General features: G+C 41.3%; 1 protein-coding gene across 1 annotated transcript in view; it reads left to right on the top strand.

Moving 5' to 3' along the window:
* Nucleotides 1-23,857, top strand: part of Atxn10 (ataxin 10) — a 144,243-nt gene that overhangs the window by 102,176 nt on the left and 18,210 nt on the right. The window contains exon 10 of the mRNA XM_059247801.1: nt 9,052-9,115. Within this exon, the coding sequence (XP_059103784.1) occupies nt 9,052-9,115 (64 nt within the window). The remainder of the gene's footprint in view (nt 1-9,051; nt 9,116-23,857) is intronic.

The following is a 23,857-nucleotide window of genomic DNA, read 5'->3' as shown; positions in this document are numbered from 1 at the left end:
TCCAGAGAACCCGAGCTGGTGGGGAAATGTTCAGTCTTTCTAATAATACAAGGCCCAGTAATCCCTGCTCTGTAAAGTTTTTATTAAAAGTTCATTATAGGTAAAGCAGTATGTCATTAGGAATCGTTTTACTGCTATGTTCCTTTAACAGAATAAAGTATTAAGTTTCCCCCTAGTCCCATGACTTAGCTAGTCCCAGGTTCTTGGCCACTTCAACAGTGTAACATACGGGTTCCATCTCATGGAGTGAGCCTTAAATCCAAGCCGAAATTGGTCGGTTGCTCCCTTAACATTTGTGCTACTATTACACCAATATATCTTACAGGTGGGTCACAGGTTTGTAGCTGGATGATATTGATGATTATCTTTCTCCTCCAGTAGTACAGAGTGCTTCCCAGTACCATGAATTCTTGTCAGTAGGCAGGAATCTTCTAGTTAGGCATCAGCTAGGCGTCTCCACGTTCCACGATGTAAGTCAGTGTCATTTTCAACAGTTGGACCTTACCATCAGATTATGCTGAGCAACTGACAGCCTTGGCAGTAGCCTCAGGTATTGGGGTGGACGGGGTAGCGGAGGGGGCTTTGGCCAACAGTTCAACAAGGTGGGACCCATTCCTGCCTACTTGGCGTCATCTCCCCTGTTATTTGGCAACTCCATTTAGCTTCCTTTCATATATGTATATATTTTCGGAAGCTTCTACAGGAGTGGGTTCCCTTATGATTTTTCAAATGGCATTCAGTGTTAGTTGTCTTTCCCCATGTTCCCTCCTTTACCTATCTCTCCGGTCATAAAGACTATTCTTAATATTCCAGCTCAGCCCAGCACTTTTCTTCCAAATTTCAGGGAATGAGATCCCGGTGCCACTTAGCCACTTACGAGTCTTGGTGTTTTCTTCTTGCTCTTATCCCCACTACCCTTGAAAGCAGGTCCTGGGTCCCAGCCTAAGATTTTTCTTCGTTTCCCTTTAAACCTGTGACCCAAACACACATCACTGTGTTCTGCTTCTGCACTAGCTTTCTCACAGATATTCTGGGTGCTGCAGAACACTTGCCACTTCCTACTCAGTTCTTTATGTAGTTGAATCTAGATTTAAAGCTGGGTATGGTGGCTCATGGATCTAGTCCAACACTGGGGAAACTGAGGCAAGAAGATCATAACTTCAAAGCCAGCCTGGACCACATAAGGAGATCCTGCCTCAGAAAACAAAAAACACCTTTAATTGGATTTTTCCATTCATCTCCATAAAATCTTCAATTGCTCTCTGGTTTCTACGACTTTATATTTTGCTCTCCTGTGTATCATGTATATATGCTTAGGATTATCACCTCCCAAATTCAGATTTAGTTGTGGACATCTCAGTACTTTTGAAAGTTTCCCATGTGATGTGGATTCACAGTAAAAACCAAGAATCACCTTCTGCATCGTAGACTTGCTAGGTCCTAAACCTCGAGCTTCTGAATGGGGTAAGTCCAGGTGTTTACATCTCCGAACAAGCTGAGTTGGTGATTGTGCTGCTGGTCCAGAGAATACCCTTTAAGACATGTTTAGGGTTTGACTTCTTTGTTCTCCAAGTTCTTCTACTGTTGCCAACGACTTTCTTCATGCCCCCATGCTGGTGTGGGTTGTCAGGCTCAGGTTTGTTCAGCTCGCTCTTTATGCCTCAGTCTGCTTCTGGTTTACTCTGTCTAAAAGCTACTGGTGTTGGTATCTGGTCCATGTTCATGGCTAGATTGCTCTCAGAGATGAGGTCTCAATACAATTGTCACCATTTTATAAGAAGGTCTCTCTGACAAATATCTAAAAATAATACCTTGCTAATCACTCTGGTAGATCATCCTGTTTCTTTCTTTCATAGGCATTACCATGTGCTGTAATTATATTTTACTTTCTTCTCTTTCTCATTCTCTATATGCTGTTGGTTAGGACTTAGTTGGAATTGGTATGAGTGTAAAGGTGGAGTAGGCACATAGATGGAATTAGTTACAAAAGATGTTTTGTCTTCTTCACAAAACTTTTTAAGGCAAATAGTTATTGGTCATCTACGGAATGAAAGAGTGGATGAAAATAGTTCTTGTTTTAATTTTGAAAGCTCTGAACAGCAAATAGCTCTGATTTCTGTGGTTTCTGCTTCACCTGGATTTTGCCAGCCACTGGCAGTTGGTGCTATGATGTAGAGAAGTTGGGGAATGTTGTGTGAGGTCAGAGCAAGAACGTTTTGAGCCGGCCTTTTCTCTGGTGGTCTGCTGGTGTGCTGCTTCACCTTTGATTCCCCAAGGCCATGGAGTGCCCTCTTTGGGGAAGAAGCTCCTCATGTCAGAAGACTCTGCCTTCACTTCTGGCTGTCCTGCCAGCACTGAGCTGTTCCTTCTTTCTCCTCAGCCACTAGAGGGGAGTGGATATTTTGCCCCCAGGAGACCTTAAGTGGTATCTCATTAACTCCAAAAATCATACTGGCCTGGAGGCAGATAATGTAATCCATTCTAATATACTCCTTTGAGAGGCCTAAATTCATTATCATCAAATGTCCACAAGAGATACTCTATATTTGATTATTAATTCTAACTCATCATCAAATTTCCAGGGAACTGTGAAAACCAGGAGATGATATTTCAAGTCCAAAGACATTAAAGTTAAATCATTTGTCCATGTGTGTGAAAATATAAAGAAGTGTAAGTTCAAGATGTGTTCTGCCTGATTTCTGAGTCTGCTCAGCCTCTGGCTGTGTGCACGCTGGCATACTGGTATCGTCCCCATGGCTCTGGTTTGCTCGGCTCTTTATGCATCAGTCTCTGTGCTGAGGATTTTGTTGGGCATGGGAGTGGGGGTATCTCTTTGTGTAGCCCAGGGTAGCCATGAGCTGTAGAATTCCAAGTACATACATGTGCCACCACCCCTAGTCTGGATGGGCTCTAGCCTGCTGCCAGTCCTTTAGTCCTTACCGTTGTGGAAGTACAGCCTCAGGAAACAGCACTTAGAGTCCATTACCATATCCTGGCCACCACAGGGAGTCTGGGACAAGGAAGGCCCCGAGAGTCTCATTTCTGCTTCATCTGAGTTTTGCCAGCCTCTGGTGACAGTGAAATTTGGGAACAGTCTCTTCTCACTGAGCTTTTGGATCCCATCTAAACTAACCTCTTTTTCTCTTGTGGGCTTTGTGGGACACAGCCATACTGCTACCCCAGAAATAGAGAGACATCCCTTTCCTGAAACCCAAGTGTAGTGTGGGTAGAATGCAGTATACCCTCATTCCCCTTGTCTCTTTATTTTAGTAAAATGTCTTTTATTTATTCTTTGACAATTTCATACATATAAACTATCTTGATTATATTCACTTCCTGTGGGAACCCCCAACTTCTCCCTCCTGCCATCCCCAGTTACCCCCAACATGTTCCCTTTGATGTCCTTTGGTTTTGTTTTGGTAATAATACAATGAGTCCAGTTACTGCTGCCTGTTGGAATGCTGACTCATCTTGTTGACTTGATCTTGTTCAGGTAATCATAGCTACAGTGAGTTTATGAGTGCTTTGACCATGCCATGGCCCCAACACAGTGTTCTCCCATCCTCTGGCCTTTATGTTCTTTCTGCTCCTCTTCTCCGATGTTCCCTTAGCTATTTTGTCCAGGGAAGCTGGGCTCATGGGTGGATATAGATGTCCCACTTAGGACTGTGCATCTGTTAGACACTCTCGGCACTTTGATCAGTTGTGAATCTCTGCCTTGACTGCTGCTCACTGCAGAGAGAAGCTTTCCTAACAAGGTTGAGGGCAGCACGAATCTATAGGTATAAGCAGAAATACTTAGAGTAGGTTCTGCCTTAGGCCCATGACCTCCTGAGCTGTGGGCTTGATGAGGTTTACAGTAGCACTGAGTCTGAATTCCTTCCTGTAGAGCAGGCCTCAGATCCAACCCCAAAGCAGATCATTACTCCTGTCTGTAACCTTGGCGCACTATTGTACCAGTGAGCAGCCTTGCCTGGCAGGGGCTGGTATTGTAGCAGGCAAGATTAGCTGCAGGTTACCACTTACCTCAGCAGCCAACAGAGATCCTTCTGGTACTATGAAACCTAGTCAGCAGGAAGATTTCTTCCCTGATTTTTCTGTATCCTGCAACAAAAGTGTGTTGTGTCTTCAACAGTAGGGTCTTACCATACAGTTATGGTTAGCATCCAAGGTTGATGCCAATGTCCTGTGTTGTTTTAGGGGCTTTTGGAGTCCTATTCATAGGGATATCTCATAGCAGGTATCCCATACTTGGTATTAAAATTTTTATTTAATAATCCATGTCTTCTGGCAGAATCATTGTCCACCCATGTAGGGTATCTGTATTCAAAGTCCTTCTGTTTTTAAAAATTATGTTCTTAAATTGGTTTACAAACATAGCTTTCTTTAGAGATTTTTTTCATGCATCCTTAGTTCTGGTTAGCCCACTCTCACACACACCCCATATCTCCCCTCATTTCAACAGTATGGCTGCCTAAATTAGACCTGAACATGACAACTTGGATGGGGGAATCTGGTGGGCCACGAACCTAGATGAAGAGCTGTAGGCAATTAAAGACTGCAGAGACAGAGACGGAAACAATGACTATCAGTCTTCCCCATAGATGAGCCCCCAGTGGGTTATCCAGTGCTGTGTGATCATCCCTAAAAACATAAACATATAAGCAACACTAAACAAACTCAGCAGGTTTTGTGTGTGTGTGTGTGTGTGTGTGTGTGTGTGTGTGTGTGTATTTGTGTATGTGTAAAGTAATAATTATTAAAGAATAAGAGGCCATGAGCTTTAGAGGGAGCAGGGCAGGGGTAGGGTGAGACGTGAGAGTGACTTAAGGAAGAATGGGGGGGAATGATATAACTATCTTAATTAAAAAAATTTAAAAAGTTAAACATCAAAACAAGAACAGACAACTCTGTTAGCTGCATCAGTCTTTATGCTTTATTATTTTCATTCTTCTACTTCTTCTGTCTTGTTGGTGAGCCTTGAAGAACTTCTCACATCAGCTCCTCATGACTTTCCTGAGCATCTCTGATCTTTAGAGAGAAAATGTTCCAAAGACCTTTACAATTTTAGCATCTTATCAGACTAACTTTTCTACATCATTACTTGGAAGCAGATAATGTTTATGCACTTTTGTATTGTTATGGTCTACCTAAACTTACTGTAGCTGAGGAATTCATGACAGACCTCTGATATAACCCTCTTTCAGTTTAATGGATTTCTGAGAATGTAAGAAACTGTAAGTAGGGCTGAGCTTGGCTGGTACTTTTCTCTGCAGACTGAGATGAATTTGAGTGTATCAGTGAGGATCATTTCCTTGTCTACATCTTGATCTATGCTATATTTGCATTTTTTGAGAAAGCTGCCTGATCTTGATGCATTTTTGGAGACTGTTCAGTCTAGCTAGTTACAGGATTGGTGGTGGGGAGGGTTTAAGTGGATTTGTAATTTTCTTGTACTGGTTTGTCTTACTCAGTTTAGAGACCACGTGATACTGGCTTTGTACATTCATTGTTTAGTTTTAACTTTTCCTATTCTGTTGTAACAGCTGTGTACAAAACATGGTTTGTTCCTTAAAGCATGGTGACATATATTGTGTGTGAAGTAGTATAATGCTATTTATAAGCAGGTTGCAACAAGTTAAAGATGTATTCTCTGAACTCTAGAACAACCACTTGGAAAAAAAGAGAGAGGAAGAGGTATATAGGCCTAGTGGTTGGAAGGATCTCTAGTTGAGCTCAGTTTAAACAACACAACAAAACTCTGTGTCTAGAAACAAAACAAATAAAAATATCTAGCAAAGAATGAAAAATTTCTATAATGCCATTATAAAGTGTGAAATTCTTAGGAATAAGCTTAAGTATGTATTCCAGACCTGAAAGCCCTAAAAGTTACCAAGAGAAGCTGAGATTTAATGAAAAATTCATTGTTGTAAGGATGTCATTTCTTCCCAAGGTGTTAATGTGGAAGTTATTTAGACTATACCAGTCTAAATCTCATAGATTATTTTTTTAACTGACTTTAAAGTTTATTGGGAGAGACATATAGTAGCTATTATTGGTTGAATTTTGCATCCTCTCTCTTCCCTTCCTGTGTTGAAGTGCTATATGTGACCTTATTTGGAAATGGTCATTTCAGATGTAATTAGCCAGTTTACGATGAGGTTAAACTGATGTAAGATGGGCTACCTAATGCAGTGTGACTGGTGCCCTTATACAAAAGAGCAGTTTGGATACAGTCTACAGGTATAGGCCAACTATCATATGATGGTCAACACAGAAATCTGCAAGCCAAAAAGGACCCACCAGCAGTGGCCCAGAAAGAAGCCTGAAGCAAATTCTGTTCTACCACCTTTAGTAGAAAGGAAATAACAACAACAAAAAACACCCTGTTAATCTCTTAACCTTCAACTCTTTGCCACCAAAGCAGATAAATAGTTGATGTCTATCCTATAAGCCATTTGCTCTATGCTGCTTTCTTATAGCAGCATGGCCAATAGTACAGCAGCCAAAGCAGTTTTAAAAAATGGCAGACAAACCAATATTCACCACCACACCTGGCTAAAATGTGGACTCTGCCTGCCTGCCTGCCTGCCTGCCTGCCTACCTACCTACCTACCTACCTACCTACCTACCTACCTACCTACCTGTAGTGCTGAGGATAGAACCAAGGGCCTGAAGTTTGCTAGGCAAGTGCTGTGCCACTGAGACATCCCCAGCCCTGGTTCATTCTTTTTGGCTTGAGATTGTTATCTGTGAGTCTGCCTGAAGATCTATGTTATGAATGCATTTTTATTAAACATTAAGGCCTGACTGGAAAAAATTCTGCCCCACCTTAGTATTGTGTCTGCTCTTGAGTTTTTTCAGGGTTTTGTATTCACTATTCAGTGTCAAAGCAACCAGGATTACTAAGATAGTTTCTTGGCCAGCCCAATACATGTTCCCAAAGGAGCTTGCTTTCCTGTAAGGCCTATATGCTTTATAGTGTTTCTCCAGCATCACCTGCTCCTGTGGGACTGAAAGGAAATAGATAATCAGTTAGCTGTCCTCTGTCTACACTGTTTCTAGGGCCCAGATGTTTGTTTAAGCTAGGCTTACTGTCTTGTAGGGCAACATTACCATGTAAAAAGAAAGTGTTGACTGAGCTTGGCTCCTCCAGAGAACTATAACTTGTGACTCATTTATTATGGGTTTACAATCAGTTCCTAACATGTTAGGTAAAGAAACAAACAACTTCCTTATTTTATGGAGTGCTAACAGAAGAAAACTCGTTAATTTCCTAATTGTTCTCTTGCCCCAGATAGTCATTCTACACATGTAGCTGCAGCAATAAACCTGAGCTCTGTAATAACAAATTCTGTTGTCAGGCCCCCTTGGAAAGGTGTTACATTTATGTCTGCTTTTCCCAGTGACCTTACCCTGTGTTCATTCTTAAGTCTATAATTATGGATTTGTCATCTGTGTCTAGAATAGTCCATGTACGTTGAAAACAGTCAATGGGTTTCTATAAAAAGTTTCCTGTAGCCTTTTGTAATGCAGCCCTGTGAGTGAGGTGTTTACCTAGGAGCCCACAGCTTCAGTGGAGCCATGATGTTTAATAAATCTTTAATTTACCTGTGTAGCTTAAGTTTCAGTATTTATGTGTGATTTCACTTCTATCAAAATCTTACAACTTGATAGACCTTAGGATTTTACTATTTTTCTTTAATGTTTTTCTTGCACTGAATAAATCCTGAATAGTTTTGTTTTTCTTCTCTCAATTATGAAAAGTTGGCAGTTTAGCACTATGCAGAATGAAAGTATATATTTGGCCCTATTGAAAATATACTTGCTTCCTTGAGCTTCCAATGTCCCTCCGTATTCCTTTCTACAGTCAGCCAGCATCATAATCCTCAGCCACAATCTGTTCCACAGCTACTGTTTTCTTTGAAGTAGACTTTTACTTTCCATTTTGTAGATGAGAAAACTGAGTCGTCAAGGTTCCATAACATGCCCAAGGTTGGGATCGTGGCCAGACTTCAGCTCCCAGCCCTGTCACACCTGTCTCCTGATTCCTAGATTACTGCTCAGGCTCCTCGCCTCCAGTGTGTGTTTACCCCTGTTCCCCTGCTGACACCCTGTAGCCTCTGCTACTCACTGTTAACAGAAATCTCGGACCGTTTCAGTTTTGTAAATCTTTTTGTATTAAAATGCTATTCCTTAGCAAGTGCAAGGCCCTATGTTCGATCCTCAGCTCTGAAAAAAAAAGAAAAGGAAAAAGAAAAAGAAATGCTAATCCTTTGCAACTATATTACAAATCTTTAACACCCTACAAATATGTCTTCTCAGTTTTAATTTGTCTTTTTTTTAATGTCAAATGTTAAAACTTTCATTTCTGGACACTAGTCTTAGTTGGAAAATCCTTTTCCTGTTTTCATCACAGAAAAGGATTCTGATCTCTATTTTGGTAGCATTTCTTTGTTCTTAAAGCTGAGATAGGAAGTTTATCCTTAAAAGGCATTATTAGAGTGTATCTACTTCTGCTCTTTTTTAAATATGGCTGCCCCAAATGCCCTAACTGTCTTCAGGAAGAGTGAAAAGAATAAAGTTATCTCTGTGCTCATATGCCCGCTTCTCTCTTTGTGTGTGTTGTATGCATGAGTGTGCATCTGCACTTGGAGACCAGAGGGCACCTTCCAGTGCTATTCCTTGGTGCCAGCCGCTTTGTTATTGAGACAAGGTCTCATTGATGTGAAGCTCAGCAATTAGACTAGACTGACTGTTCACCGCCCTTGTGCTGGAGTTACAAGTGTGCACCACTGTGCCTGGTTTTTTGTTGGAGTCGGGGATTGTTTGTTTGTTTTTTAAAAACATGGGTTCTAGGGATCAAACTCAGGTCTTTATGGTTGCAAAACATGTACTGTACTGACTGAGCCATCTATCCAACCCCTGTATATCTGCTTTTATATGTTGTAGTAGTTGATTATAACAATATTATAATCAGGAAATTAGGGAGGTGAAACGAGTCATCTGTTCTGTGATCCTGACCTGGTTGTCCATTTTCTTTCCTTTTAGGTGAACGAGCTGGATGGCATTCCTCTGATCCTGGACAGCAGCAATATTGATGACAACAACCCCTGTATCCTTGACTATGGCCCACGAGCAGGTGCTAGAGCCTGGCTTGTCCCTGTCTTGGCGCTTGTTCAGTATGTAAGATGGCTAACTCCTAGTACAGTGAGCTCATTTTCAAGGTAACCAGGACATCTGAAAACAGCATGTGACTAAAAATGTGGCAGAGACAGTTCATTCTACCTCTGTGCTATATGTCATCTCCAAAGTATGTGTGTGGTCCTTGGAATAAGCATACAACACTAGGCTTGTTTTCGCTGTAGAGATCTTAGACTCCAGGAGCACGAGGCACATGCACTCTAGCCATAAGAACGTTTCTGTGCCCATTCGTTTTCCTTGTTAAGGCCCTGTCCTGCAGCCCCCTGCTGCTGAGGTGCCCCTTCTTGGGTTGTTGTCCATCCTTCCTGACTAGTGTTCTGCATGAGATCTTGATTATTTCTTCAATGCACTGGGTCATGATGCCAAATTAATTTAGTACAATGATTAGTCAGGGACCTGGTGCAACCTCTTTAGATTTGAAATGAAACCTATTTAATTATAAGAATTTACCTAATGAGCCAAATTCTGTCCTGCCCTTTGCTCTGGGCCCTGCATGGCCTGTGCTTTTGCATTGGAAGAAGAGTCCATATGAAGTTGAAAGTCGAGAGGATAAGGCTTGGTTGGGCAATGATGAGCCCAGCCTAGGATTTTTAGGGTGCTTTACCCAGGAGAACCTTCTCTTGGGGACTTCTACGAAAAGATAATCACACATTTCAGAGTAAACAGAGAAATGCTTAATATTTGTGCTAAAGATACTGCCATTTGTCCAATTTATAATATAAAATCTTAAAGAGCACAGCAGCTCATGAGGTCAGGGAAAGCCACATCAAGAGCCTCAGAAGGCCCTCCTTCAAGGCTTAAAAGAATGGACCCACTGTATGCATTGCCATCAGTCACTGCATTACTGGGATTAAAGGTGTGTGCTACCACTGCCTGACTCTGTTCAGTGTGGCCTTGAACTCACAGAGATCCAGATGGATCTCTGACTCTGAGTGATAGGATTAAGGGTATGTGCCACTACTGTCTGCCTCTATGTCTAATCTAGTGGCTGTCTCTGTCCTCTGATCCCCAGATAAGTTTATTAGGATACACATTATATTGGGGTAGAAAATATATCACCACACCACAGAATATTCAGAGTAGAGTTTTGATAGCTGTTTAGCTCAAAGAAAAAGGAAAGATAAAAGAAGAGTGTTTTCCTTGGTGGGGGCAGTAGATGTCTTTCCAGTGAGAGAGCAGGTTCATCTTGACCAGGACTCTACCCACAGTTTGCTTTCATGCTCCCTAAACTCAGAGTGGAGAAGCGTTTTAGCATCGGTACTTGTTTTTACCAAGTCCAAAGAGGAGTGTTCCAGTGTGCTATGGGAGTCGTGTTCACAGTGCTTCCACCTTTGCTTACTCTTTATTATGTCTTCCAACATGGTATGACTTTGCTTAATTCTGGCAATACCGGAAGCAGGAGCTAGTACGATCAGACCCCATTTTGTAGATGAGGAAATAAACCAAAAGTCCCAATCACTTGTCCTGAATGTCATTCAGGACTTAAGCTTGTGAGTAGCTGGCTCTCCTGCACTGCCTCCATAGTAGTTGCTGAGATGAGGTGAGCGTATGCAGCCAAATCATATGCACATGTCCATGCAGTAGAAAAATTACTTTAAAGTATATCATGGATATCCATGTAGACAGTTGGCTTTTGTCGCGATAATGCAACATTGTGAGACCTCGATTCTCCTCTAAATCATTAAGAAAAGAGAATATGATAAGCAATTTTAGTGTGTTTGATATTTCTTTGCAGTTTCATTTATTAGTCCCACCAGATTTTAAAGTCATAAAAGTATGTTTACAATAAGATGAGCTACATCCTGAAGTATCAGAGCAAAAGGCAAACAATGTTGAATTGTCAGAAATGAGAAGGCATTACACCCCAGTGGTTCATTTTCAGTCATAAGCTGTAAATTAAAATCTGGTTACCAAAACAAATAGAGAAATGCTGTGCAGCATGTTGCCCACCTCACCCATGGGTGCACATGCGCAACTGCTTCTCTTCCTCTGCTTTTGCTCGCAGCAGGTGTCCTGAGAATTATCTCAGTACCCTGACATCACTCCTCACCTCCCAGTTGTTGTTCTTCTTCAGTGCCTCTTCTCTTCCTTAAATGTTTTGTTGAAAATAATACGTTTAGCCGGGCGGTGGTGGCGCACGCCTTTAATCCCAGCACCGGGAGGCAGAGCCAGGCGGATCTCTGTGAGTTCGAGGCCAGCCTGGGCTACCAAGTGAGTTCAAGGAAAGGCGCAAAGCTACACAGAGAAACCCTGTCTCGAAAAACCAAAAAAAAAAAGAAAAAAGAAAAAAAAAAGAAAATAATACGTTTATACTGGGTGTGCTAGCACACGCCTTTACTCCTAATGCTAACTGGGGAAGCAGAGGCTGGTAGATATCTGTGAGTTCAAGGACAGGCTGGTCTACATAGTTCCAGGACAGCCACAGCCAGAATGACATAGTGAGATCCTGTCTCAAACAAACAAAGAAGGAAGAAAGAAAGAAAATAATGCATTTTAATGGCTTTTCTTTTTCAAACTACTAGAAGGCATTTAATGGGAGAACTGTAGCTCTGGTACTGTCCACACTTTGGATTTTCAATTTTGAGAAAAAAAGTCTTGCTATGTAGCCTAGTCTGGTCTCAAACTTTTTATGGTCCTCCTTCAATTCCAAGTAGTATGCCACTATGCCCAGGATCTGCATTCTGTTTATTCCACCCTTGGAATTGTTTTTTCTTGTAGTTGCTTTTGTCTATGAAAATGTTATACTGTGTTTTTTTTTTTTTTTTAAGATTTATTTATTTTTATTTTGTGGGTATAAGTGTTTGCCTGCCTATGTATATGCACATCATGAATGCAGTGCCCACAGTGGCCAGAAGGTGTCACTGGATCCCCAGAACTGGGGTTAGACAGTTGTGAACTGCTGTGTGGATACTGGGAACTGAACATGGGTTCCCTGCAAGAGCAGCTAGCTCTCTTAACTGTTGAGCCGTCTCTCCAGCCCGGCCCCATATACTGTAATAGATACCTTTTGGTACTGCCTGCTTACTTCATGGTTTGAGCATTTAGCTCTTGTGTACTGCCATCTCACTTCCCTCACTTCCCTACAATTAAGACTGCAGACCCCATTCTCCATTGTACATTACTAAAGGGACTGAGCATCTCCTAAATGTTTGTTTGGCCAGGAAGTGGTAGTGCACACCAGTAACCCAGCACTCAGGAAGCAGAGGTAGCTACTAGCTACCTAGTGAGATCCTGCTTCATGAGACAAGCAAAAATTGAACCCTTTATGAAACATGTTCACTTGCCATCTGAGTTGTGTGTGTTATATTTGTACTTATACCCAAAACATGTTCTTGATGAAGCCATTGGTACATTCTTACATTGGACTGCCTCTCACTTTTATTATTTGTGTATGTGTTACGTATATGTTCATGTGGGGAGTGCATGTGTACATGGGTATGTGTGTATATGGGAATACACATTTGTGCACAAGTATGTGGAATGTGGAGTCTAGAGCTTTTATATTGCATGTTTTTCTCAGTTATCTTCCACCTTATTTTTTGAGAAAGGGTCTCTCACTGAACCTGGAATGCTTAGATTTGGCCAGGCCTCTGACCATTGAGCTGTACGGACCTGCCTGTTACTGCTACCTCCATTCTCCTGCACTGGGGTTACAGATGATTTTGTATTGATCTACACTCATTGCCTTCATTGGACACATAGTGTCTGTAGACAGTTCTACTTCTACTTTCACATGATATATATACATGCATGATTTTGTATGTTTCTGTAAACTCTAGGGCCCACAAATGAGAGAAAACATGTCATACTTGTCTTCCTGAAACTGATTTAATTTGCTTAATATGACTGTCTCCATTTACACCCATTTTCTTACCAAAAACCTGATTTCCTTATGGCTGAAAAATTCCTATCTATACATACACCACAATTTCTTTATCCTTTCTGCTGATGGACGTGTACGCTGATCCCATAATTTAGCTATTCTGAGCAGTGCTGCAGTAAGCATTGATGTGCAGGTGTCTCTGTGATAGATTGACTTGGAGTCCTTCGGATAAATATCCAGGACTGGCATGGCTGGGTCAGCTGGTGGCTTTGCTCTTCGTTTTTTAAGGAATCTCCATTCTGATTTTCATAGTGGGTGGACTGGTTAAACCTCACCACAGTTAAGAGGGGTTTGTTTGTTTGTTTGGCTGGTTGGTTGGTTTTTTTTTTTTTTTTTTTTTTTTTTGCTCACAGCCTCACCAGTGGCTGTGGTTCTCTGAGTTTTCTCTGCGTCTTCACTGGGGTGAGGTGGCATCTCAGTGTCTTTTGTTTGTTTGTTGTTTGCATTTCTCTGATGGGTACAAGTGTTAAACATTTCTTCAGATATTTCTTGGCCATTCATACTTTATCTTTGAGGATTGTCTGCTCACTTTATTATTAGCTCAGTTAACTGGGTTGTTTGGTAATTAGTTTTCAGAGTTCTTTGTATATTCTAGATATTAATCCTCTGTCAGATCTATACTCAGCAAAGATTCTTCTCATATTTTGTAGACCATTTCTGTACTTGATGAATTATTTCCTTTGCTGGACATAAGCTTTTACTTTCATGAGCTCATTTGTTAACTGTTGGCATTATTTCCTGAGCAAATGGTACATGACAGAATCTTCCAATCTTAGGTCCCTTACTCCCTCTTTTTAGGTAGTCCAGGACCACTAAGACCCCTCCCATGCTCTGGCTATGCTGTGTTTAGTTCTGTATTTGGAACATCATAAAATGTTTCTTGGGCCAGCAAAATGGATCAGCAGGTAAGGTTGCTTGCTGCCAATCTTGACCACCTTAATTTGATCCCTGGAATCCACTTTGTATCAGAGAACCAACACCCACAACTTTTTGTCTGACTTCTACACATACCATGGCATATATGTGAACACACACACAATTAATAAAAATAAGTAAGTGTTGTTTCTGTTGTATAGTGTCAGTATTTGTTTATCACTTTTTCTCTCTTTAATTAATTACATTTCCGCCCCTCTGCCTGGACTCATTCTCCTCCTTTTAGAATTTCCTTTAATGTGGCTTCATTGTCGGAGGACAGTCGGAGTTTATTTGAAAATGTTTTTCTTGGGCTGGTAGCTCGTGGGGTTAAGACACCTGCCATGCAAGGCTAGCAACCTGGGTTTGATCCCCAGAACCCATATACAAATGGAAGGAGAGAACTGACCCTACAGAGTTGACCTCTGACCTGCACATGAACATCGTCATACATATGCATGTACACATGATTTTTAAAGTGTGATTTTTTTTTTAACCGCTCTTTTCCTTTGGCCTCCAACTTTTCCATTGTTGTGCTAAAATGTGTAGTGATTGTGTTTTGTCAGGCTAGCTCTAGGGACTTGACTTTATTCTATTTATGCTTATATTTATCCCCTCTGTCCCCAGAAGGTTATCTCTACTCTTAGCTGTTTCTGATGTGTACTCCATGTTCTTTACCCTGCTGCTTGACTTAATGGGTTATTCCAGTCTTCTATTAGAGATGAAGGAGAGTCACTAGGGTCCACCTATTTCCCCTGCCGTGTGTGTGTGTGTGTGTGTGTGTGTGTGTGTGTGTGTGTGTGTGTATGTGTGTCAACCTCAGGTGTCATTCCTTCTCTGGTGCCATCTGCCTTGTTGTTTGAGTCAGAGACTCACTGGGACCTGGAGCTTGCCAGTTAGGCTAAGCTGGTTGGCCAGTGAGCACAGTATCATTCTGTTTCTAGTTCCCCCTGTGCTGGGATTACAAGTGTGTGCTATCACCTGGCGTTTTATGTGGCTGTTGAGGATCTAACCTGGGTCCTCAGGCTTGCAAGGCAAGCACTTCATGGACTAAACTGTCTCCCTAGTCCCTAGGCCCACCTGCTTCTTAAATTTGCAAACAATTCTTTTGTTTTATTTTTTAGGGGTTATTTTTTGTGGTGGTTTGAAAATTGGCTCCCATAAGTCCATAGGGAGTGGCACTATTAGGTATGGCCTAGTTGAAGTAGGTGTGGCTTTGTTGGAAGAACTGTGTCACTGTAGGTGGGCTATGAGGTCTCAGAAGCTCAAGCCAAACCTAGTGGCTTACTTCTCTTCCTGCTGCCTACTAATCTATGGTAGAACTCTCAGCTCCTTCTCCAGCACCATGTCTGCCTGTGTGCTTCCATGCTTCCCAATATGATAATAATAGACTAAATCTCTGAAACTGTAAACCACCTTGATTAAATGTCTTCCTTTATAAGAATTGCCATGATCATGGTATCTCTTCACAGCAGTAGAAACCCTAAGATATTGTTTTTTCATTTCTAGGGGATGGGGCCCATTTTCACCTGTAATTGAATATGTACATGTGATCATCTTTCAAATCATTTTCTTGTTCTTCTCTGTGCTGTCCTCCCTGGTTTTACGCACTCAGTTGTCTGTCTGTTAACTTCTTGTCTCTTTCTTTTTAGCATTTAAAACATTTTTTAAAAAATATTTATTTAATTTTATCTGTATATGTAGGGAAGGAGGCATGTGTACCACATGTGTGCATATGACCATGGAGGTCATATGAGGTCAAAAGAGGGTATTGGAACCCCTGGAACTGGATATACAGGTGATTCTGAGCTGCCTAGTATAGGTACTGGGAACCAAATTCAGGTCCTTTGCAAGAGCAGCAAATGCTCTTAACTGCTGATCCATCTCTCCAGCCCTCGCTTCTAAAATCTTACATGTATGCATTTGTGCCTTTAAATTTTTTTTTCATACCAGGTGATTGTGGTGCACTTCTTTAATCCCAGTACTCGGGAGGCTGAGGCAAGTGGATCTTTGTGAGTTCAAGGCCAGCTTGGTCTACAGAGCTAATTCTAGGACAGCCAAAGGCTGCACAGAGAAACTCTGTCTCAAAACACCCCAACCCCCAATTTTTTTTCCAGTGAGACTTCAAAACGGGGTCAGAGTCAGAGTGTATTTATAAATTTCATAGTTTGTTAATGGCCACATTTCCAACATATTGCCAAAATCGGTAGATATTTTGCTCTATATCTATGTGATTTAATAATTTCTAAGATTTATCTTGTTTTGATTTATGTGTATGTGGATATGTACATGCATGTACAGGTGTCCACAGAGGCCAGAAGACAGGATTTTGACTGCCTCTGGAGCTGGAGTTCCAGGTGGTTGTGAGCTGCCTACCGTTGGTTCTGGGACTCAAACTTCTGTCCTCTGGAAGAGCAGCAGAGTTTCTTACCTACTGAGCCATCTTTCCAGCCCTATGACTTTATTTTATCAGAATTAATCATGCCCTTAGTATACTACCTTTCTTGGCTTCTGTTTTTCTCCTTCCCTGCTCCCTTCTTTCAGTGGCTCTTCCTTGTCTCCTTTGTTGCTGCCTTTTCCATAACTTAAATGTTGAAGTGTGCCTAGGCTTCCTGGTGTCTAGAACTCTCTTCTGTTGTCTCTGGCAGTGTTTATTGAATGTCTTTTACATATCTGGCATGGTCCAGGCCTTAGGAAAGATGAGTGACCTCCAGCAAGGTTGTTGATGCCATCCAGACAAGAGGTGGTAGGTGGAGTGGCCTGGGCTGGTGTCATTGCTGTCCTGTGTGTGGTCATAGTTCTTACTGCTGTACACACTCAAGGCAAACTTCATGCTAAGCATCAACTCCCCATGTCACATTCCTAAATTAGCAGGTCCAAAATTAAATTTAAAACTGACCCTGTCTTCCCCGTTCAGTGAGAAAACACAGTCACTCATGAGTTTCCTTTTTAATTCTTCTATGTAAGTGTTATTATGTCTTGATTCTTGCATTTATTTATGTTTATTAATCAGGAGGCAGAGCAACTCCAAGCCCAAGAAAACTTTTCCCCAAGGGTTCTTCAATTGTTTAATGAATTCTTTATCCTAGGTTTGGCAATATTTTGGGTTTGTTTGGTTTAATCCATTCTTCCAATCATTTAACCTAACCAAGTTTTTAATCAAGCTTTAGACACCTTGTTCTCTCTCTCCCTCTCTCTGGCTCTCTTTCTATTTCTCTGCTATCTGTGTGCATGCATATGTGTATGCGTGCACACACAGAAAATACATAATGGAATGTGCCTGGATAAACTATAAACTGGCTGTGTAGTGTCCCTGAGCATCCTCCAGGTATTGAGGTGGGGCCTGAGATGCTTATAAATGTCCATCCTATCTCATGAGAAATCTGTAGACCTCGTTGTAAAAGACCTCTGCTTCCTCCATCACCTGCAGAAGGGAAGCTCAGGCCGGCTTAACAGAGTGGGGTATTCTTTGGAAGCAGCTTATGCAACTAACAAGGATTTCCACTGCCAGGGGAAAGCCATGGCTCAGAGGGGAGCCTAACCCTGCAGGCCTGCACTGGGGTACTCCTGGGTCAGGGATGCAAGCCCAGCCAGCTCCCAGCTGTTGATCGCCCCCACTCACTCTTGGGTCACCCACAGTAATGACAGAGTAGCTAGTGCCATCGGAAAATTCCAGCTTCACTACCGCAGAGTCGATTTCTTATTTGTCAGTTTATTGTGGCAAGTGGGATTTTTTTTGTTGTTGTTCCCAAATAGAAACAGCTGAACTTTATTTGCAATGTTTTTCTTTTCATTCTTTTTTGATCTATGTTTTGATCGGTAGTCCTTGATGTGGGTTTTTTTTTAATATATTGTTTTTATTGGGGGAATTGGGTGGGGACAGGGATAGAAAGAGAGTCCAAGCTGGGTTGTTATATGTATTTTATGACCCCCCCTCTTTAATCTATCTCATCTCTAAATCCCCCCCCCTTGTGTTGAAAGACATTTGTTTAAAAAAATAGAATTTTCTTACATGGAGAAATGTAAGCCTTTATAAGAATAATAACATGTAATCTTGTGCTGAGGAAACATGGCATAGTGGCAGGTGTGTCTGCTCTAGGGCCAAACAGACTTAGACTTGCTGTATATCACTTCTTCACTCCAGCTATCTCACTAACTGTGAGTCTCTACCACCCCCTCTCGGGTTGTAGTGACTGAAATAGCGTCATGTGTATAAACACCCTGCATAACCCCACATAGCTCCTTAGCAAGTAAGTGTTCTTGTGCATATATCTTACTATGGCTCTTAGTCCTTATAAGAAATGTACATTTTCATCTGTGATTGCTTTAAGACAGTGCTGATTCTCCAGTAATGACATCCAGAGCAAAATGGAGAGTGCAGAAATACTGCCAGAGGCCCCTCATTCAGAGAGAAGCAGGTCTCCTGCTAATGAGGCTTCAGCAGAGCTATCTCTTGGGGGAGAGGGGTGGGGGCTACAAATTGCCTTCAACCCCCCCCCCCTTTCACCATTCAGCAGTGTAATTCATGGGGAGTCATAGTTCTCACTGTGAGCAGGAAAACAACAGAGCTTCTAGAAGGAATTTCGGGGGAATATGATGATTATACTAAGTAGACAGAGTTCCTAAACAAGATACTAGACCCCCAATTGGGAGCACTAGCTGTAAAAGAAAGACTGAAACATTATTTGCCTTTAGTATATCTGACTTTGGACTTGTATAATATGGCAAGTATTCTATAAAACATCTAAGAAAAGATAATTCAGTTTTCAAAAATAGACAAAAGATGTAGCATGCAACTTCACAAAAAAAGAAATCCAGTGGCCATTAAAGAGAGCTCTACAGTAAGAAGTCTGTATCTACTAGCCCATCCCAGTAGCTGGGGAAGCAAGTGACTGATGGTAGGGGCATGCAACACCTGCTCTTTACTGCATGGTGTGGGGTATAGCTTGTCAGTGTTGGCCAACACCAATGCATGTATGCCTGCCTGCTCTGTGAGCCAGTGGTGCACATCTAGGTGGAGCTCAGTGTGCGCATGGGTCTGGTGGCAGATATGTGCCAGGAGTGTCACAGCAGTTGCATTTCTAAGTACTCTCAAGTTGAAATAAACTAGTTAATGTGCTTGTGCCTGTCATGGAACACAGTAAAGGAAAATGAACTGCTATGTGCAAGAGATTGATAAATTGATTAGCATAATGCTAAGTGATAGAAACTGGATGTGAAATGTACCTGTGCAATATGATTCCTCTGTGGTAGTAAACAGAAGAGTAGATATGGGAGCTGGGGACATGCATATTGTTAGAAAGGCATATGGGGACTTCTGAGGTACTTAGCCATGCTCTAAATTTTAACAAGGAATATATAGATACATACATATGAAAAAAGTGATCAATATTTTCATTGTAGGTGTGTGCATTCTGTTGTACCTCATGCTTAAATATTTTCATTATTCACTGAGTGTTTTCTGCATTCCACATCCTGCCTATCCATTGTCTTGCAGAGTTTTCTTAAGAGCTTTCTTAAGAATAATTGTTTCAGTTTTACAGATCAGGAAACTGAAGCTTAAGAGTTGAAGTTGCAATCAGAACTCCCCCAGCTCATGTGTGTTGTGGGGCAGGGTAACCCTAGTTTGTTTGACTCCATGGCTAAATCCTTTGTCCTAATTGAAAAGTCTAGATTCCCATTTGAGACCCCTCTTCTTGGATGACATGCTTCTTTCAATGGTATTTTCTTGAGAAAGAAATGAGCACAGCTGTATTGTATTAACCCCAGTAAGGAGCATATAGTACATAGTAATCACTTGTCCTGTGTGATCTTAAGGGAGGTTCCATGGGCTATGTTTGTAAAGGCTATTCACAGACTGCTACAGCAGGGAGCTGTGGACTTGATGCTCACCCTTGAATTAAGAATCGCACATGCATACCTTCCTGCTTCCACATTTCACTGTACCCAACCTCAGGAACATCTCAAGGGACGTATTAATGACCAGGAAATCTTGTTGCTATGGTGTGTTTCCTGCTCTGGAGAGGGCACTCTTCCGGTTGTTTGCACTCAGTATTAAGCAGGTAAGCAGCACTCAGATCTAGTTCCATTGTTGAATTGACATCAAAGACCAGAATCTTAGTAGTACTGCTTTCCTTTAAACCTCTAAACGGTTTTTCTGCAATCAGTGTTTGTTAAAGGTGTAAAGTCTCACTGGGCATGGTGGCATCCACCTTTATTCTCAGCTCTTGAGAGGCAAAGGCAGGTGGATCTCTGAGTTTGAGGCTGACCTGATCTACGTTGTGAGTTCCAAACCAGCCCATGCCACACAGTAAGACCCTGTCACAAAAATTATACGAACCAAAAAATTTATAAATTCCCTTTCTCTTGCCTACTGTGAGGAGATAATGTAAATCAAACTTTTCTGTCTACCAAACGCTAGTGCCTTATGGGAAGGCAGTGAGCAGGAACTGGGCCTCTGGCTGAGAGTGTACCAGTGACACTCAGTGTGTATTCTCTACCTTCAAGCTCCCTTGACAAGGTTGTGGGTTACTGCCTTGTAGACGGGAAGTGAAGACCTACCTGTTCGTGTAGCATTGCTGTTGGTCTGGCAGTGGCACCCAGAACAGGAACTTTGAATCCAGAGGACATGGACATCCTGACAGGTGTGCTCTTTGAGAAAAGTGTATTTTCCTTTGGTTGTTTTGTTTTTTTGTTTTTGTTGTTGGCTTTATGAGACGGGCTTTCTCTGTGTAGTTTTGGTGCCTGTCCTGGATCTCGCTCTGTAGACCAGGCTGGCCTCGAACTCACAGAGATCCACCCACCTCTTCCTCCTGAGTGCTGAGCCACCACTGCCCAGCTCTCCTGGGGCATTTTAAATTTAGAACCAACAAGAAGCTTTTTTTAGGCCTACAAGATGGCTCACAGTAAAGATGCTTGCCACCAAGTCCAGTGATCAAATTTCAGCCCTGGAACCAACATGGTAGAAGAAAACCAGCTCCTACACAGGCTTTTTTTCCTCTGACCCCTGTGCGCACTGTACACACACACATACACAAACACATAAAACAAATATGTTTATATTTTGTTTTTTGAGACAGGTCTGCATCATTCCGGGGATCAGGAAACTTTGATGTAGGGCAGACTGGCGTCATACTTACTCACAGAAAGGTCTGTCTACCTTTGCCCCTCAAGTACTGGGACTAAAGGCTTCTTTCACCATACCTGGCTAACAAATGTTTTTGTTTTGTTTTATTTTTAAGAAACTTTTTCTAAATTATATACTCAGTATGTTGACACAAATATTTTGCGTATCTCCCAGTTTCTCTACAATGCAGAGTACATAGTATAGTAGAGTGAGTTTTTAAGTCGTAACTTTATATTTTAGAACTTTTATATCCAACTTAACAAAAGTAGCAAGGCTAAAATGCCCCATGCAATGGCTGCCTGCTATCGTTGCCTCTGAAGAGCTACTCTGTGATTCCCAGAAGCCTGTCTATACAGTGAGTTGTACTCCTTTTCAGAATCACAACCACAATCACAAGGAAGCCTGGTGTGATATGTGTGCTACACCTGTCTCCAAATCACTTCACAAACACAATGTCACAGGTGCTGTCATCCCACTTAAGCAACCTAGGCAGTTCCCTGACCATAGTCATCCCGGTCATCTCAGAGGGTGAAGATTTGCCTTCAGACAAGCTGCAGAATTTAGAGGGAGAGTAATATGGCTGCTGATGGATATAGTGCAGAGAAGTTCCTGGCACAGAATCTCCCTCATAAACAGTATTAATACTTAGGTATCAGTTTTCCTACAAAGTTACTGTTTGTGTTAGCTTCCTGTATTTCAGACAAAGGTAGCTGGATATGTTTAGGAAATTAGTAACGTTAAAATTGCTATTCTCAAATACCATTGCCATGAGTAATACATATTTAGTAAGACACTTCAGCAATTGGGTAGCTGATTGCCCTAAAGAAACATGTTCTAGGTAACCCTGAGTAATCGCTGGGATTTTTGTCTAAAATGACTTAGCAGAAACAGTCATTTTCTCTGGACAAAACATTGACAAACCACAGCCATTCAAAACTGTTAAATAGTAACTCACTGCTATTTTATTTTTCAAGCCATCATTCCTAGCAGGAAGTGTTGTACTCTCTGTACAGTTGTTTTTCTAGGACCAATATATTAAAAGAGAATAATATAGTTTGTTTGATCCTGTTAAAGGGTATTACATTCTCGTAGATTTAATGATCATTCATTATTTCCTTATGACCAAATTATAGAAGCCAAGCTCTTAGACTACTGAGTTGGGGAAGAAAGGTAGACAGAAAACAAAGGGTATAAAACAAAGAATAAGCTGACCAATAGATGTTAGAGTGTGGCAGGGAGAGAATAAAGAAATGGTGACTGAAAACTTCCCATGTTTGATGAGAAAGACAAGAACATCTAAGAAGCTCGGTGACCTCAATATAAAGTGCTTGTAGCACCTGAGCTTAGATTCCCAATACCACATAAAAAGCCAGTTGCATGTATCTCCTTTACCAGAAGACAGAGACCAGAGGATTTCTGGGGCTTAATAGCCAGCCATTTTAGCCAAATCTGCAAACTCCAGGTTCAGTGAAAGACACTCTTTCATTCATACACACACACACACACACACACACACACACACACACACACACACACAAAAAAAAAAAATAATAATAATAATAATAATAATAATAATAATAAAGTGGAGTGCAGTAAAGGAAGGTAACCTAATGTTGATTTTGGCTTCCATGTGCATATACATATATGTGTACAACATAGAACACACGCAAGCACACAAAAATAATTTTCAAGAGATTCATGCTTAGATGCATTATAATCACACTTTTGGAAAACAAAGGAGACTTTTCGAAGTAGCAGGAGAAGAATGTCTTGTAACATATAAGAGCAGTCAACAAAGATTATTTGAAATTTATCATCAGAAACCTTCAAAGTAGGTCTTGAGGTGGTATGTTCATTGTGTGTGGGGCATGGGGAATTAAAGCCGTGCCATCCAAAAATACCACCATGTCTGTCTTCAAGCATGAGAAACTAAAATATTCCCAGAGAAATGGGCTAAAGGAGTTTTTTCCTCATTGCCTGACCTTGTAGAAAATGTTCAAGGGAGACCTGTAGTATGAAATTAGAGGCCACTAGATGGAACCTGGAAATCTAATGTTCTAGTTTGCTTGATAGAAAACTTGTGAGCAAAAGCAGCATTGAGAGGAAAGAGTTTATTTGACTTATGCTTTCAGGCCCAGGCAGGAACTGAAGCAGAAGCTATGGAGGAAAGTTTACTGGCTTGCTTCTGATCGCTTACCCGGCTTGGATTACCTGCTCAGGAATGGTACCGCCCACAGTGTCCTGGACCCTCCCATGTCAGTCAAGAAAGTGTCACATAGACTTCCCTATAGGCCAGTTTTACAGAAACATCTTCTCAGTTGAAATTCCCCCTTTCCACATGAACCTGACTTGTGTCAAGTTGGAAGCAATAAATAAATAAACGAATAAATAAATAACCAGCACACCTATGAAGAAATTAATTGATAAAGGTAAATCCTTGAAATTCAAAAAAAGAGTTGAAAATTTTCACCATAAAAAGTAAGTGTACTACACACAAAAGAAGAACTAATACCAAGAGAGTCATTGACCTGACAGAAAACATAGTAAAGTGGCATAAAAGTGAATCCCACCTTATCACTATTCACTTAAATACCAATAGAGCCTCTTGTCAAGAGTATGTACCAGTAGGGAAAATGTTATCCAGTTATGCTAGCTATAAGAGACTGAGTAGATTCAGAGGCAGAAAAGGTTAAAAGCATAGAAAAAAAGTAAGTAAGCAAATAAATAATGAG

The sequence above is a fragment of the Peromyscus eremicus genome, chromosome 20, assembly GCF_949786415.1.
Source record: "Peromyscus eremicus chromosome 20, PerEre_H2_v1, whole genome shotgun sequence".
Classification (NCBI taxonomy): domain Eukaryota; kingdom Metazoa; phylum Chordata; class Mammalia; order Rodentia; family Cricetidae; genus Peromyscus; species Peromyscus eremicus.
The sequence above is the reverse complement of the archived record's forward strand: the minus strand, read 5'-3'. Positions and strand labels throughout refer to the sequence as shown.